The sequence below is a fragment of the Aulonocara stuartgranti genome, assembly GCF_965226115.1.
Source record: "Aulonocara stuartgranti genome assembly, chromosome: 6".
Taxonomy (NCBI): domain Eukaryota; kingdom Metazoa; phylum Chordata; class Actinopteri; order Cichliformes; family Cichlidae; genus Aulonocara; species Aulonocara stuartgranti.
Window position 1 is genome coordinate 35,913,347 of NC_138944.1, and position 15,139 is coordinate 35,928,485.

Sequence of the window (15,139 nt, forward strand, 5' to 3'; positions counted from 1 at the left end):
CTAACGCTAGCACAAAGGATTGTCATTGACATGGCCCAGGTACAGATACCTGCTAATTAATGCTAAATAGCCTACAAATAACGCACTAAAATTTCACTCAATTCACTGAATTGACTGCACAGAAAGCAAGGAGACTTGTCAGATATTTATAGTAGAATTTCCTCACAGTACACCAACACCAAAACTCCATGTCTAGACATCCAGTTAAGTGACTCAAATTAGTGGCTCTGAGGCCGAGCAGAGAGCTGGAAGCTACAGTCGCCTTTACCAGCATCAACTAGTCACATAAAGCAAGCACACCCAGAGTTTTAAACGCTAATAAATATGAGGGCAAACTATAACAGTTGTTATGAAAATGTACATTAGCTACAGAAGACAAATTGGGCTTGGGAGTCTATGATACTTGCTTTTGGAGCCAGCCTCAAGTTCAGTTCAATTCAATTCAATTTTATTTATGCAGCGCCAAATCACAACAACAATCGCCTCAAGGTGCTTTATATTGTAAGGTAGACTCTACAATAATACATACAGAGAAAAACCCAACAATCATATGACCCCCTATGAACAAGCACTTTGGTGAAAGTGGGAAGGAAAAACTCCCTTTTAACAGAAAGAAACCTCCAGCAGGACCAGGCTCAGGGACCAGTTTGGGTGAGAGAAGGAAGAGAGAACAAAAAACATGCTGTGGAAGAGAGCCAGAGATGAATAAATAGTATGATGTACCCAAAGGTTCCCCTTTGTTCAAAATTAAAGTCTACAAATCAATGACATCACACTGGCCTATGTTTATATACAGTCTGTGATTGCATGTCAGTATGCAAAGCTGCAGCTTTAGAATTTAGGCTCTAATGCGTTTCTGCGTTTCTCTGCCATATGTTTTTCTCTCCCATCATTTCCTCTTATTGTCCCTTTACATACTCTTTGCCTCGCTCCAGTCTACTGCCAGAATTTCGCACCGAGCTTCAAGGAGAGCGAAATGAACGCCATCGCTGCCGACATGTGCACCAACGCCCGCCGCGTCGTCCGCAAGAGCTGGATCCCCAAACTGAAACTGCTGATGGCCGACAGCGACGCCTACTCCGCGTTCCTGGCCGACAGCGTGAAGATGGAGGCCGACGCGTTGGGGACGGAGCAAGGCTTTGACCCCGCCTCACTGGAAGCCGTGGCTGCAGCGGCAGCAGCCAACAACAGCGAAGCGGGAAGCGGAGCCACGCCGGCAGACGGCCTGCAGGGGGCGGGGGGAGATAGCAGCACTTTGTTTTGAGTGAGTGAACGGACAGATAGATAGAATGGACAGATTGATGGAAGGAGGGGTGGAATATCTCTGGGGTGATGAGAACAGAACGATGGCCACTCTGGTCTTGACAGTAATCACTCCTCCCCTAGCCCGCTTTATGTTTGGGGATATGTTTCTTCAGTTTGTTCTGCTTGCCTTCCTTTGTTTGTCCACGTTTCTGTCTGTCTCCACAGCTCAGAATGAATCTCTGCAGTTTGTTCTTGAATGCTCTTGTGGAGAGAGATGGTGAAAGGTAGCAGAAGGAGGTTCGCTCCCCCCCAGTTCCTCATCCTTCTGCAACCTTTAGAAACCTGATTTCAGCCTTTATTTTTTTATGTTTTTAAGAGTGTGTACTGTCACTAAAAACCTTTTCTTACCATAATCACAGACATTCCCTAGGGGAAGGGGGGCGGGGAGGGGTAATCCAGTTTGGAGAAGGCTCCTTCTCCAAACTTCGGTAACACTGTTGTTTTTGATATTGAATGTATGCGTGGCGAAGCATTCGAGATGCAGCTGAGTGAGGTTGCGCCGAGCCCTTTTTGTTTTGTTGTTTTGGTTTGCTTTGTTTCATCTGCCAGATGAAAGCTTCTCTGAGTGTTTGGGCTCGGTGAGGTCAGGGGTTGAAATGAATATTAATATGTATATTGGCATGGTTTATGATCTCCTCGACCTCAGCCTGCTCTTTAACCCCAGCTGGCCATGCCGGGAAGCTGACCTACTGGTCTTCAGAGAAATGCTCTGACTTGGACAGCAGCTTTTCGATTGGCTGGTGATATGTTCAGATTTGTTAGCGAGTTTAAAGCCTAATCAATAACCTTCCCCCCTCCCAAACCTTCCCCACATTTTGGCCGTTAAACTCTAAAAAAACAAAAAATAAAATATCAGTTTGTTTACTTTTTCTGTTTTTTTTGTCACCTTTGTGTGTGATGTTTGCCGAGACTCCTGAAGGAGAGGAAATTTGTTACCGATGATTGTAAAAGAGTTTGCGTGTGATAAATGCACTGTGTTATTTCCTGCGGTATGAGTACAATCGAACTAAGTTTTTGTATGTATCGGACTGAGAAAACGGTGTGGCTTTATTTTAAAAAAGGCAAAAAAGAGAAAAATAAGAAAAAGCTAGAATCCAATCTCTAAGTTTGTTTAACACCCCCTCTCCCCTTTTTAAAAAAAAATCTGAACGAAAGTCAAGAATTGTCTTAAAGCGAGTTTCTGCCTGTGAGCTTAGTGACAAATTGAGTGTGTGTGTGTGTGTGTGTGTGTGTGTGTGTGTGAGAGAGAGGATACAGCGGCGGTGCTCTTTTCATGTCAGCTCATGTTTAAATTGATTTCTCCGAGAATATTAACGGAACGGGCTTCCTCAGGCTCTGCCCGCCTGGATATGTGCTCGCCTGGCACGGACAAAGGTGCTAATTCAGACGGCGGTACATGGCGAGCAGCACGGCTCCGTGCGCGCATGTAGGTGTGCGTCTGAATGGCCGCACAGTTTGTGCTGCCGCAGAGAGTGTGAGAGAGAGAGGGAGGCCAGACAGAGCGTTTCACACACGCTTGGGCGATTCATTCACCCATCACTGCAGTGAGCACACATACATGCGCTAATACGCATTTGGGGGCTGTCAGCTGCATCGGCTACAGTACACCAGAGCGACGTGGGAATTAAAGGGGAATCGCATCGAAGCGATACGTTTCAGATACATTTTGTGTTTGAGGAGAATGCAGCAGATAGAAAAGTGGCTCAAAGTTGTGCGCGTCTGTTTGAAAGTGAAATTCCTGGCTTTATAAGTGCTTATAATGACAAAAAAAGGAAAGCTGCTAAATGATAGAAGTCAGAGAAATGTTGGCATAGAAACAACCCTGAAAGTCGTTGCAGTCATGGTTGCTTTTGGTACTTGCGTGTGTGAGTGGTAGCTTTCAAGAAAAAAAAGAACAAGAGTGCAGAAGTAGATCTTTTCTTTTAAAAAAAACTGGCCTTCAGCTTTGGCAACGCAGCTGAATACAGTCATCAAGAAAACCCTGGAAAGGGCTTTCTGCTCTTGTTCAGTTTGAAGTTGAATGCAGGTCCAGAGGAACGTTTGATTTAGTCCCACTGGTACTCTGATCATCAATGCCACTGTGCTGCCTGAAATGGATGTTCAGTGTGTTTTATAACCAGCTTTTAATTTCAGTCCTTTAATCTTGCCTGTTCAAATCAAAGCAGTGGCAATCAATAACAATGAACTAATAACTAGAGCCTGACTGATACATATTGATTGGGCAATATTGGCATCACAGATGAATCTGTATTTCCATATATGTTATTCTTTATTGAAAAAGAAAATCATCCTTGAAGCGATGTAGAAATGGAAAGAGCGACTTCCACTTTATTGTTTACAATATTCTTAGCGGTCTCAGAGCGCAGTGCTAGTTTGTGAAATGCATTGTTGTATCACGCAGAGCTCAGATTTTGGTTGGTGCTTCGCTAAGCAGCAGGAGGAGAGAGATGCATCTGACTCTGAGGGGAGTTCTTGTAGGTGGTGAAGATCTGTGAAGTAGCGCTTTTTGCTAGGAGTTTTTTTTTTTTTTTTTTTTGAGGAAAAGGTCAGTAAATGGCGCTAAATGTTCCAGCAAAGTCACTAAGTTGGCAGTGAGGTGAACTGCAGTATGACAGTTGGTGCTGCAATGGAGAGGACTGAGACTGTATATACCTGCACATCCAGAAAAATATGTGAAAATCTTTATCCTGCTATAACTTGTAATTGAATAGACAGCACAGGTGTGCACTGATGCTACTCTTTCAGTCTTGAGACTGAATCAAGACTGAAATAGTGCTGCGACTGGTGCTGACAAGAGACAGGTGAGGTCAAATAATATTAATGGAGTTAATGGAGATAACCCTGTTACATTACTCCAAGTTTAATAAAAGCTTTCTAAGAATTGTTAAAGCAAACCTAATGAGAGTGACGGAAGAACTTTTTATTAGATTTAGTCAAAGTTAAGAGTAGCAGGCTCGAAATGCCTCCACACAGAGCAATTAAGAATGGAACCAAATGGATCAGCCCACAATCAAACCTAAATAGCAGATTAATGCATCTTTGATCTCAGTTTTCATTGTTCCTCTAAATCCCAGTGTCAGTCAGGCTTTGCTAAAATCTTTTGTCACTTTAAATATTCCCCCTTTCTTAATTCCTGTCTTCCTGCGTGCGTTACTTTCAATTTTCCACTGTGACAAACACATCAAAAATGTGGATTTTTTGTTTTTTGAGCACGGCAAAACCCAAACGGGACACAGGTTTTATTTCTTTTTCCTAATCATACGTGGCCCGTGTTTTTGCGATAGAAGAAACCTGAAGCACCTTAATGCTAGTGAAGTGGGCAAGTGGAGCTATTTGAACTGTTTAATATCATTGTCACAGTTTCATATTGCTGTTGTGACTCTACCCACCGCCCACACACATACAGACACACGCTCGCACACGCAAAGCAAAGAGTCTGTAGTCAGACTGTCTCTTAAGCGAAACGCAGAAACAACCCTGTACAAGATCTTAGTGTGGAACCAAAAAAAGCAACCTCTGGGGCGCGTTGAACGAAACCAGTTTTTATAGATCAGTGTTATGAAAAAAAATTGTCTGCTTTTTAAAACCTGTTTTATGAGGAAAGATGTTTATGTGTTTGTTTGTTTTTTTTAATATACATATTTAGATGTAAATCAAATGCTTTTAGTCAAAGAACCCTTAGTCTTGAGACAAGCACCTAAAGGCCAAGAGGAGGAAGTGGGGAGGCGCCTTGCCCCACCCTCTGTGATGGACCACATGGTACGATCCACAGAGACTCTACCAAGTTCGATACCTGGGGACAGAACAAGTGTGAGACATGAACAAGGAAAGAAAAAGAGAAAGATATAGGATGGAGAGGGAGGGGGGGGGGATGGACAGTTTGCACTTTTTTTGTTTTGCTTTCTTTTTCTGTGCGTTGGCTCATTCGCAGTGTTTTGTGTAAGAGCACTGTCTTAAATGAGGGAATCAAAAAGAATCTGGGAGAGATGGAGAGGGAAGGAGAGGACAGTGTAAGCCTCCATAGAGAAGAGGGACGGATGAAGAGGGGGGGAGGGTGGTGGCTGGGACGCTCGGATGATTTGGTGTGAATGCATGCATGCATACGGCTGTGTATGTACGTGTGTGTGTGTGTGTGGTTTCTTGCAGGGTGGGTTGGGGAGCTGTTTGTAAAGGCTTTGTGTGTGCGTGTGTGTGTGTGTATCTGTGGGCGAACAGAATGTGTGGGTGTGCTTTTAATGTGTGTGTGTGTGCGCATATTAATGTATGTATGCAGTTTTTTTCCTCTCCTCTCGCTTCCCTCTATCTCCATTTATGGCATGTTAATGTCTGCCTCCTCACTAGAAAGAGCTTTTGACAGTGGTACTGTGTGTGTGTGTGTGTGTGTGTGTGTGTGTGTGTGTGTGTGTGTGTGTGTGTGTGTGTGTGTGTGTGTGTGTGTGTAATGCGCATGCCTATGCCAGGCTGGGTCTGCGTCTCGATCTATGTGCTGCATACGTGTGTGTCTGGCTTCATGGGGCGACTGCGCATGTCTGTCACTGTGTGTGGGTGGTTTGGGTGCTCAGTTCTGCAAGGTCTGTACGTGTGTGTGTGTGTGTGTGTGTGTGTGTGTGTGTGTGTGTGGGTGTGTGGGTGGTATGTGCACAGAGGTTGAGATGAGTGGCTGTTTGTTTTTGTCTGCCTCCGAGAGCGGCATACCTTTCTTTTTCCCCCTGTCTCACACACACACACACACACACACACACACACACACACACACACACACACACACACACACACACACACACACACACACCTGCAGAGTGACATATACACAGCACAGAGTCTGTATATGTGTATGATATCAAACGTGCAGATGTGTTGCGGGCACGCTGCATGTCATGACTACAGCTCGACTCTTCCTGGATATTTTTTTAAAAACATAAAAATCCCTTATAAGTAACGCAAATCTCCAACACTCAGATTTTTTTGCAGTAGGGGATTTTTAATCTACAAATTTCCTCCCAGATGTCCAGTTGCTGCTGCCTTTTAAACATCCTGTACTCCTGCATGGGACAGCAGCAAAACTGCAGCCAGGACTCTGACACTTCCCACCCCCCTCTCTTCCTCTCCCCACCCCTCTCTTCATCTCCCCAATTGTTTTTTCTCTCGTCTTCTTCCCTCCCTCTTTTCTCCGTGTCCTCGCCTGTCTCTCTGTTTTCCATTCTCTTTGTTTACATCTTTCTGTCTCGCCGCCTCTTTATGTATACATTTCTCTCTCTCTCTTCTTTGCTGCCGCCCTAGGTCGCTCTCACACATACACACACAAAGGAAGCAGCTAAATAGTGTGGGTCCCTTGTTGCTTCATTACGTGAACCATCATTTTCCATCGACCACTGCTTCATTTCTGTCTCGACTCCATTTTCTTCACAGAATGCAAATCCCTGCCAAACTCTCCCCTCCTGTATATCTGTATCCACTTCTGTGTGTGGGTCTGTGTGTGTAAATCTGTGTTTGTGTGTGTGTGTGTGGGTGAGCTGTCTATAACAACAAGAGAACAGGCTGCCAAATATGTTGCTGCATGCGTGCGTGTGTGCATACATATGAGCTATTCGAATGCAAATCTGAAACTAATTGGGCGTAGGTACATTTGACCGAGCACGTCAGTGCTGTGTGTGTGTGTGTATGTGTGCGCGCGTGGACGCCGTGGTCCGACTGTCTTCTTTTGTTTTAACCGCACCTTTTAATAATCACACTATTGATGAGGAAGGTCTATCTGTCCCCATATTCCCTTGGCTGCTGTGGCCAGCCAATCAGAGTGTCCACATGAGAGACGCAGCCAATCATGAGGTGAATATCAACCAGACTGTTGAACCAAGTGACCAAGTGAGAAATAATTATAATTATCTAAGACTTGAGCAGTAAGGGGAAGAGGAGGAGGGGGAGGCGGCGGCGGTGCTGCTGTTCTTCTTGAGGAGGAGATGTTTGTTAAGAATCTCCCAGGACAGACGAGGCATTGCGGCATTCTGCCGTCACACGAGCAAAGCCTCAATCCAGACAAAGACACAGGAGTGAGAGGAGAGAGGAAGAGAGAGGAGACTAATGACAGGGAGGAGGATGTGGTGATTGTCTCTCCGTGGCCCTGTGCCACCTCGATAAATACTTAGGTGCTTGTTTGTTTATGTAGCGTGACATTTTGCAGAAGGGTGGGGTTGGGGCTTGAATGAATAAACGGTAGATTTGCTTAAATCTCTTAAAAAGGCTTGATAAGAAGAGCACCCAGTTAGTGGACGCCGACTGGGATCCAGATAAAGACGTGACCTTTCAGCGCCTTTTTTTTTAACCCCACAAAGTTAAAATTGCACTAATTTTTTAAATATTTAAGTAATACCTTTAATGTCCAGAAACGGATTTGGCTGAATTCTTTTAAAGCACTGCAGTGTGATGGTGTGACAGTGTGAGACCATTTGAGCTTCGTAATAAGGGGCAGTGTGAGTTTACAGTGTTTCACAGTACACTGAAACACAACTTTATTTTCTACATGTGACCTCTTTAAGCAAAATATCACCTCCATCTTCATTATATGGCAAACTGTGTGCAAGAACCAGAGCTGACATGATCAATCGATCACCATAGCATGAATTAGTTTATCAGCTGAATCATCAGAATCACTGGTTCCCACTTCTGTTCTGCTTCCAAATGTAAATATTTGCTTGTTTTCGTCCTTTCCTCGGTGATGCTCAATTGAATATCATTGGATATTTGGACTGTTTGAACAAGGCAGTTTAAAGGGCTCTGGATGCACCACTGTATCAATATTTGCCTTGCTGACCGCCATTGGCCCATCCACAAATAAGATGACATTTCCCGATGGCACCGGCCAATCTTTATCTGTCGTTCCATCAATCTTGCACTGGCTAAATGTTAAAAGATGAGATAGCAAGCTGAAAGCTTGTAATGAAGAGTTCTTTGTTTTCCTGACACAAATTGGATAAAAATATATATATATATTCCAAATTGTTTGTAGAAACATCAAGACTGTCCCAGAAGTGGCATCAAAAAGGAGAACTCTAGACGTAGTCCTTGAATTATTCAGAATTTGGAAAAAAGCAATAATATGTGTAATTATGTAGCAGAGAGAGGTTTTGTATCCTTTTCATATAAGAACATCCTACACAGGGTCATAGGTTGGGAGATACTAGTTGCTTTTGTACCTTAGTTTTGGGAACAACGGATGATGTACCCCACTTTTTACACAAATTGCGGGTCCTTCGTCGCTCATAGAGCTCCATTTTTAAGGTCTTTTTTCTTTATGTCCTCCTGGGAATTAAGTTCTTCCGCAACATTCGAGGAACTTTCAGTGAGGGAAATGTAATGTGATTAGTCAGGATGTAAGTGTATTTTGAGCAGCTGAACATGCAAATGCAGGGCCAGCAAAAGTAAATGGTGGTAAAAGGTTAGGCATGTAAAGAACAGCTCCTTATATTAGCCTTAAAAATGGACCAAAACGCAGAGAAGTGAACTGACAGTGAAGTCCAGGCTGTCTCGAACCTCTCTGAAACAAAGAACATGATGTGAATACATAGTCCCTGCTAGCATTTCCCTTCAACTTGCTGCCTAGTGATAAACTAGATAGAGTGGGATTACAGGAAATGAAAAGACCACAACAGGAGGTGATTGGAAATTACCAAGCACTGGCCTGGGAAATACATCACTTCAGAGTTTGTATTACTGGTGCAAATGCAACCAGATCAAAGACTGGTAGGTCTGGTTTGGTCCAAAAGCAGCTACTGAGGCAGCCGTTAGCCTACAGCGTTGTTTTAACACAACAGTCTGCATGTCTTAAATTTTCCACAGAGGCAGGCAGGAGAACAAAGTGCAGGAGTCGTGATTAGAGGGAAGCTTTTTGATGGAGTTTCTGCTGTCTGATGGTGCTTGACCTGGTCATCTGGAGGTTTGGGAAGTCAGCTGGGTGCACAGAGGCTCGAGTTGGCTTTCAGAACCAGGATTCTCAAGATAGATTCATATGGATGCTCTAAAATATACAAATAATGGTTGATATCAACCCTGTTGACTGGTAACAGCAGGTGCAGATATCAGTGATCAATGTTTATTTGTTGTCCGATTAATTTCCATTGATAAGATGTTCAAAAAGACACTGAAGAGCTGAAAGGCTCTAAAAGAGGGCAGTTATGTTTTATAATGATTTTTGGCACAAAGATTGAAATAATAAAAAAAAAACATTAACAGTTGGAAAAAAAATATCTGAATGGGTTATTGGGTATCGGTCCAGAACTTCACAGTTCCTGTAAAGTTGGCGTACTTCCAGCGAGCAGAGCTAAGGGATATTTTTATTCATATCTGTTTTATTTACTCTTCGTTTTGGAGGGAATGTTACAACCAAGTAGCCGAGTGCTACGGAGAGACGAGACAGAAGTTTTAAACACTCTTAGACGTGCAAAGAGAAAAAAACTGTATGAACCTGAACAGTAAGCCTCGGACGTCCTAGTATGATAGGCTGTATATCACAGAATATCTTTTTTTTTATTATTGTCGTTTTTCTTTAGCATATAAGATTTAAAGATCATCTGTCACCTTTGACCTTTTAAAGTCGGTTGTAGTTTTTGCCCCTTTGTAGGGCAGCTATGCCTGAGCACAGTTTTCTAACTCGAGGTTGAGCGGGGCCAGAGCAAAGTGCTAAAAGCTTGGTTGTTTGAGTTTTACAGGTTTTTTTTTCATCGTGTTTGTTTGTTTTTTTGTTGTTGTTGTTTTTTACATTCGAGCAAGCGTACTGTAGTTTTTGAAAGTTATTTTTAAAGGAGATGCTACTAATAAGACATTAACACCTGTATGTAGAGTTGCCAAGTTGTGTTAAAAAAGAGTCAAAGCTGGTTAGCTGTAAAATAGAGAAAGAGAACCACATATTTTTGCATTGCGATTGTTGTATGATTGAGGTGCTGTGGGCGGGGAGGGTTGGAGAGGCGGTGTAATGCTGGACCAGATGTTTGTTTTTTACTGTACTGCAGCCGTTGTCGGGACATGATCAGGACGGACTGAAAAATGGATGGAGAGCTGAGGCAAACAAAACTGTGGCGGGCTCACATCATTTTAAGGCAATGCGTCTGAATGTCTGTTTAAAAAAACTGTCCTTTCATGGATGAAAGCTTATTCGCTGTTGTCTTTGCATAATTCAGATCAGAGTCTTTGCCAAGCCTGCATAAACTTACACCACAAATCGACCCAAAGTAAGTTTACTTGACCAGCTTTTCCACAAAGAATAAGCTATTGTTGCTTGAATGTTTTTTTTTTCCTCTTTAAAACGTCACCTGGGGGCTAATTACAGCTACTGCAGCTTCAGAGAATTGGTGAGGGGGGGCTCAGAAGCTGCAGTAAGTGCCAAAACCACCAGGTGGCAGGATCCCAAGAAACAGTGATCCCACAAAAGCTATGATTGTAATCAAAGAGTCTCGATCACTGTTTTTATCCGAGCACCTTAACAGCAGGCCTGCTGGAGGCTACTGCTGCTCATTTTACAAATCCAATTCAAACCTGCCAAAATGTCTGCGATGCCAAATAAAAGCTGTCAGCAGATTGAAATGTTGCCGACATGACTTCCAAAAGAAAAGAGCACTGCAGCCGTTTTCCTGCTTCCATCCTCCATCCACGAGTCACTCCACATGTTTTTCATTCCTGATCTCTGTCTCGGCGTCCGATCCACAGCGAGGAACAAAAGTGACATGGAGAAAGTGGAGTCATCTTTTTTCCCCTTAAAAATAGAAAAGAAAAGCACCTTTGGGCAAGAGCTCAATTGTTAAGTAGAGCCAAAGCCCTCTGCACCTTTCCGAGCACACTCACCGTGTCACTTCCTGTCTGTGGTTTGGATGTCGGCATCAGAAGAGGGACGTTTGTTGATGTAAGGTTGACAATTGTAGATGTAATGTGAGTTTTGTTTTGTTTTTTGTTTTTTGGGGTGGGTTGGGGGGGCTTATTTGAATTGTTTTTACATTTTTGTACTTCCCTTTTTATTTTGTATGTTTATTTTCTCTTGTAAAGTGTAAAAATGATGATCATCCTTCACCCATGTGGGAATGGATTGCAATTGAACGCAGGCGGGTAGGTAGGTGGGTGGGTGGGAGTTGGGTGAGGGTTACCAACAAAGGGTGAAGTCTGGTCTTGCTGATTCAAACAGGGTTCCTACACGTATATGGAAGTGGAAATGAACAAAAGAAATCACCAATAGAGGAACGATCGTACAATAAGAATTTGATGGTTTACTGGTTCAGGGTCAATCGAGAGTTTTGAGCTTGAAAGTAAAACCAATTATATGTATTCAAATTATTAAGAACTTTTTAAGAAAGTGATTTTTTTCAGATGTACTCGAGTGTCTTTTTGGGCTAAAAATTCCATCCAGTTTATCTGATGCATGGACACTGTATTATCTTTTTGACACTTGTATTCACTTTTTGTTCAACAAATTTTTAATGTGCGGTCAAAATACGAAAGGAAAAATCCTCCCTTGTGCCAACTTTCTTAGCTTTGGTTTTGGTCTACTGTTTGAAAATTTTGGCTTTATAACTGCTAAACAAAGCCTGTGTCTGGGCTGTGAGCAAAAATGATGATTCCAGTGTTTCACTGCACCTGCCATGATATGTCGAATATTTTTAAAAAGATATTTAAAAATAGTTGAAATGCTGAAAAATGATATTATTTTACAGTCACTGTAACAATTTAACAGTCATTAATGCATTAAAGTAAAAAAAGTACTGTTTAGCTAGCTAGCACAATTGTCAGTATCTGCACTAATGATGCTAACAACCAAATTCTTTTACAGTCAGGACTATTTAACACATAAATACCAAACAGGGCATTAACATTGCACATGCGATGTTAACGTTAAATGTTAATGCTCATGGGGAAAAAGCTAGCTAGCTAGCTAGCCGTAGCATCATTATCTGTGCTAACAACATATCCTCCGCTTGGCTACCAAATGTTTGGTGTCTCTACTCATTTTCAGTTTTGAGTGCACCTGTTAGTGTAAATGTGAAGAAGTGTTTTGTGGTGCAAGAATACAAAATAGAAGCTAAATAGTTTAAAAGTAGAGTATTAAATAAGTTACTTCCCAGCAGGGAGATAATTCTCTGATGGTTTGTCACTATTTGAACAAATTTGCACTAGTGCAGGTTTAATGCTGAAGAGCAAAGTTTTCTTTTTAAACTGTATGGATTATAGACTCACAAAACCAAAGTACAAAGCCATAACATATTCCAGAAAGGAAAACAAAAACTGATGGACAAAAGGCCAAAACACCCCCAAAAGACAGAGGATGTCTGAACACTTGACAAGTCGAAGTTGTAGAAATCGAGGGTGGATTTTTCCTGTGTAGGGGCCCTGCTGAGACGGTCGACACTTTTGTTGTGTGGTTAAAAACGGGCTAAACTTGAGAATAGTGAACAGGAAGTGGACGCAAGACTATACAAGATTGTAATCCTGAAGTGAAGCCTCTTGGTTTGTGTCTCGCCTTCCATCCCTCTGCTCAGCCAGCTTTCCTCCACTTCTTCCTCGGCGTAGCGGACCTGACCTCTCTCACCCCTTCTCCCGACCTCCGATACGGTCCTTGAGCTGCGCGAGTCTTTTTCCTGCTGTCTGCTGGTCTGTAGTCGTCTATCAGAAACATTTACTCTTCTCTTTCCCCAAATCCCCACACACCAGAGACAACACACATGCTCACAGATGCATAAATATCTATATATATACTGTATATGTATACATGAATACAAAACAGGCAAACCTCTGAGATGCCGAAGCTCGCACCCGCACACTCTCTGGAGGTGCTGCAGGACACGTGTGCGTGTGTGCGTCTTCGTGTCGCTGATGCAGTTTTTCAAAAAAAAAAGAAAAAAAAAGAAAAAGTACCAGTTTACCTCGGGAGCTCTCAGCCATAGCAGACCTTAATCCCCACAGATATCTCAGTGCTGCGAGCAGCTTCTGAACTGCTGTGGCTGCCGTTACAAAGCAGGTACATACTTTTTTTGTTTTTCAGGAACAAACCCAGGAGCCTCAGCAGAGCGCTCTCGGGCCATTTGAATGCATACAGTGCAGGGTTTTTACAGAAACGGGACACAAGCTGGGAGTCCATGTCAACACAGTCTTACCTCAGAATCATGCTTCAGAAACGGGGGCGGGGCTTACATATGATCATAGCAACCGTGAATGACTTTTTTTTGTTTTTAAGTTTTATTTCTTGTCTCTGGTGTTGTTGGGTGAAAACAGTCTGCAGATCTTTCTTTTCTCCTTTTTTTTCTTCCACTATAAATATATAAATATATAAACTGTACATTATGACATAGAAGCACTATCAAAGTTTGATTGTTAGATGTGCACTCGCAGCATGAGGTATTATTCTTTATTATTCTTCATAGCCCAGAAAAAAAAGGAAAAGTGAAATGACAGCTTTTGGAAGTTTAAAAAATATATATAAATATATAAAAATAACAAAAACAATGCAGTAGCATCTACTGATGTCAAAGAAAAATACCCAACCTCACCCCACCACACACACACCTCTCCCCACAGACCTTTACCCAAGCCCTGCCCCCTCTTCCCCCTGAACTCCATACAGATGATTGCCCAGATGCTCCCTCGAATCAGCCCCCACCCCCCACCCTGCTCTCCTTGTACATGCCAGTGTTTCCCTCATGTGTTCCAAGTGCCAATAACTTTGTGAATTCCTAACTGTGACCCAGTAATAAAGATAATTGCACATTAACTACTGTAAAGAGAAAAAGAAACCAGACTGATTAAAAATGAGGAAGAAATCTGAATATCTTAATAAAAGGTTTGTAACAAACAGGACTGACCTTACAGCGGCGTTGTGTCTTTATTTGCTGCGATTTACTTTTGTCCAAAATGCATCACCATCTGAAAAGGTGGTTACTTTAAAAACATGTGACCTCATTCAGTGTGACCACTACTGTATATCCAGGTCCCATGTTTATCATATTCACATCATACAAATAAAAACCTCATCTTTTACTCATAAAATGAGATTTGAAATTAGCTTTAGAGACTAAAACCTTTTTTTTTTGTACCAGGATGTAAACTTTAAGTTAATAATGGGTGTCACTGGGGAGCCTCAAGTGGTCATGAGAGGAACTGCAGACAGAAATCTGCACTCAGCTCAAGAGGTTACATTTGGCTAGAAATAAGAAATAAAAGCAGAAGCTTGGAGTCTTAGGTAGTGAACTAACAGAAATATGCTCCATCAAGTAAATACTTATTAGTAATATGATGTGAGTACTGGGTTTTGTGAGAGACTCAGCAAACAATTGTGCTAGATAATGTGAGAGAGTGCATCTGTAAAAGTGGTCGTTTTGAACTAAATGCTAGTCTGGGCATGGTAACAGCGACAGTAACAAGATGCAGATGTAAAACCTACAGTTTATGACATCACAACTTGCTCTACCAGAGGTCAACATCCATGATTATTTACTGTTTTTCTGCTGTGTTTTACTTCTTAGTGTGGTCTTTAAATGAAACTGAAATGAATAAATAGTTTCCCAGACACAGCAGAAGATGTGCTGCCATTGGGTAGTGAAACATTCAATAATTTATTTTCCCAAAGCTGCTAATGAAGTCAGTTTTACACTGAACTTTTAAGCAGCGGGCAAATAAAACACACAATCATGTGACTGCCTATGGCGCCCCCCTGTGGTCAACTGAGGGAGGAGGAAAAATAACTGAGTTTATCTGCACTCTTTGATGTGTGATGTGTGCCCACAGATGTGCAAACCACTTCTTTCTTCAGAGAACACAGCCTTCACAGCTGTTCTATCCCTCAGCAGATCCACACACTTGTCCA

The 15,139-nt window shown here is 42.4% G+C and overlaps 1 protein-coding gene across 6 annotated transcripts in view; it reads left to right on the forward strand.

Annotated features, from left to right (window-relative positions):
- The window catches only part of nacc1b (nucleus accumbens associated 1, BEN and BTB (POZ) domain containing b), a gene marked incomplete at its 5' end in the record, with an annotated part of 37,550 nt that extends 23,408 nt beyond the window's left edge, over positions 1-14,142 (forward strand). For all 6 annotated transcript variants that reach the window (XM_082537688.1, XM_082537689.1, XM_082537692.1 and 3 more), the window contains one exon: positions 936-14,142. In XM_082537688.1, the coding sequence (XP_082393814.1) occupies positions 936-1,264 (329 nt within the window). In that variant the 3' untranslated portion in view covers positions 1,265-14,142. The remainder of the gene's footprint in view (positions 1-935) is intronic.
- Positions 14,143-15,139: the final 997 nt, after the last annotated feature.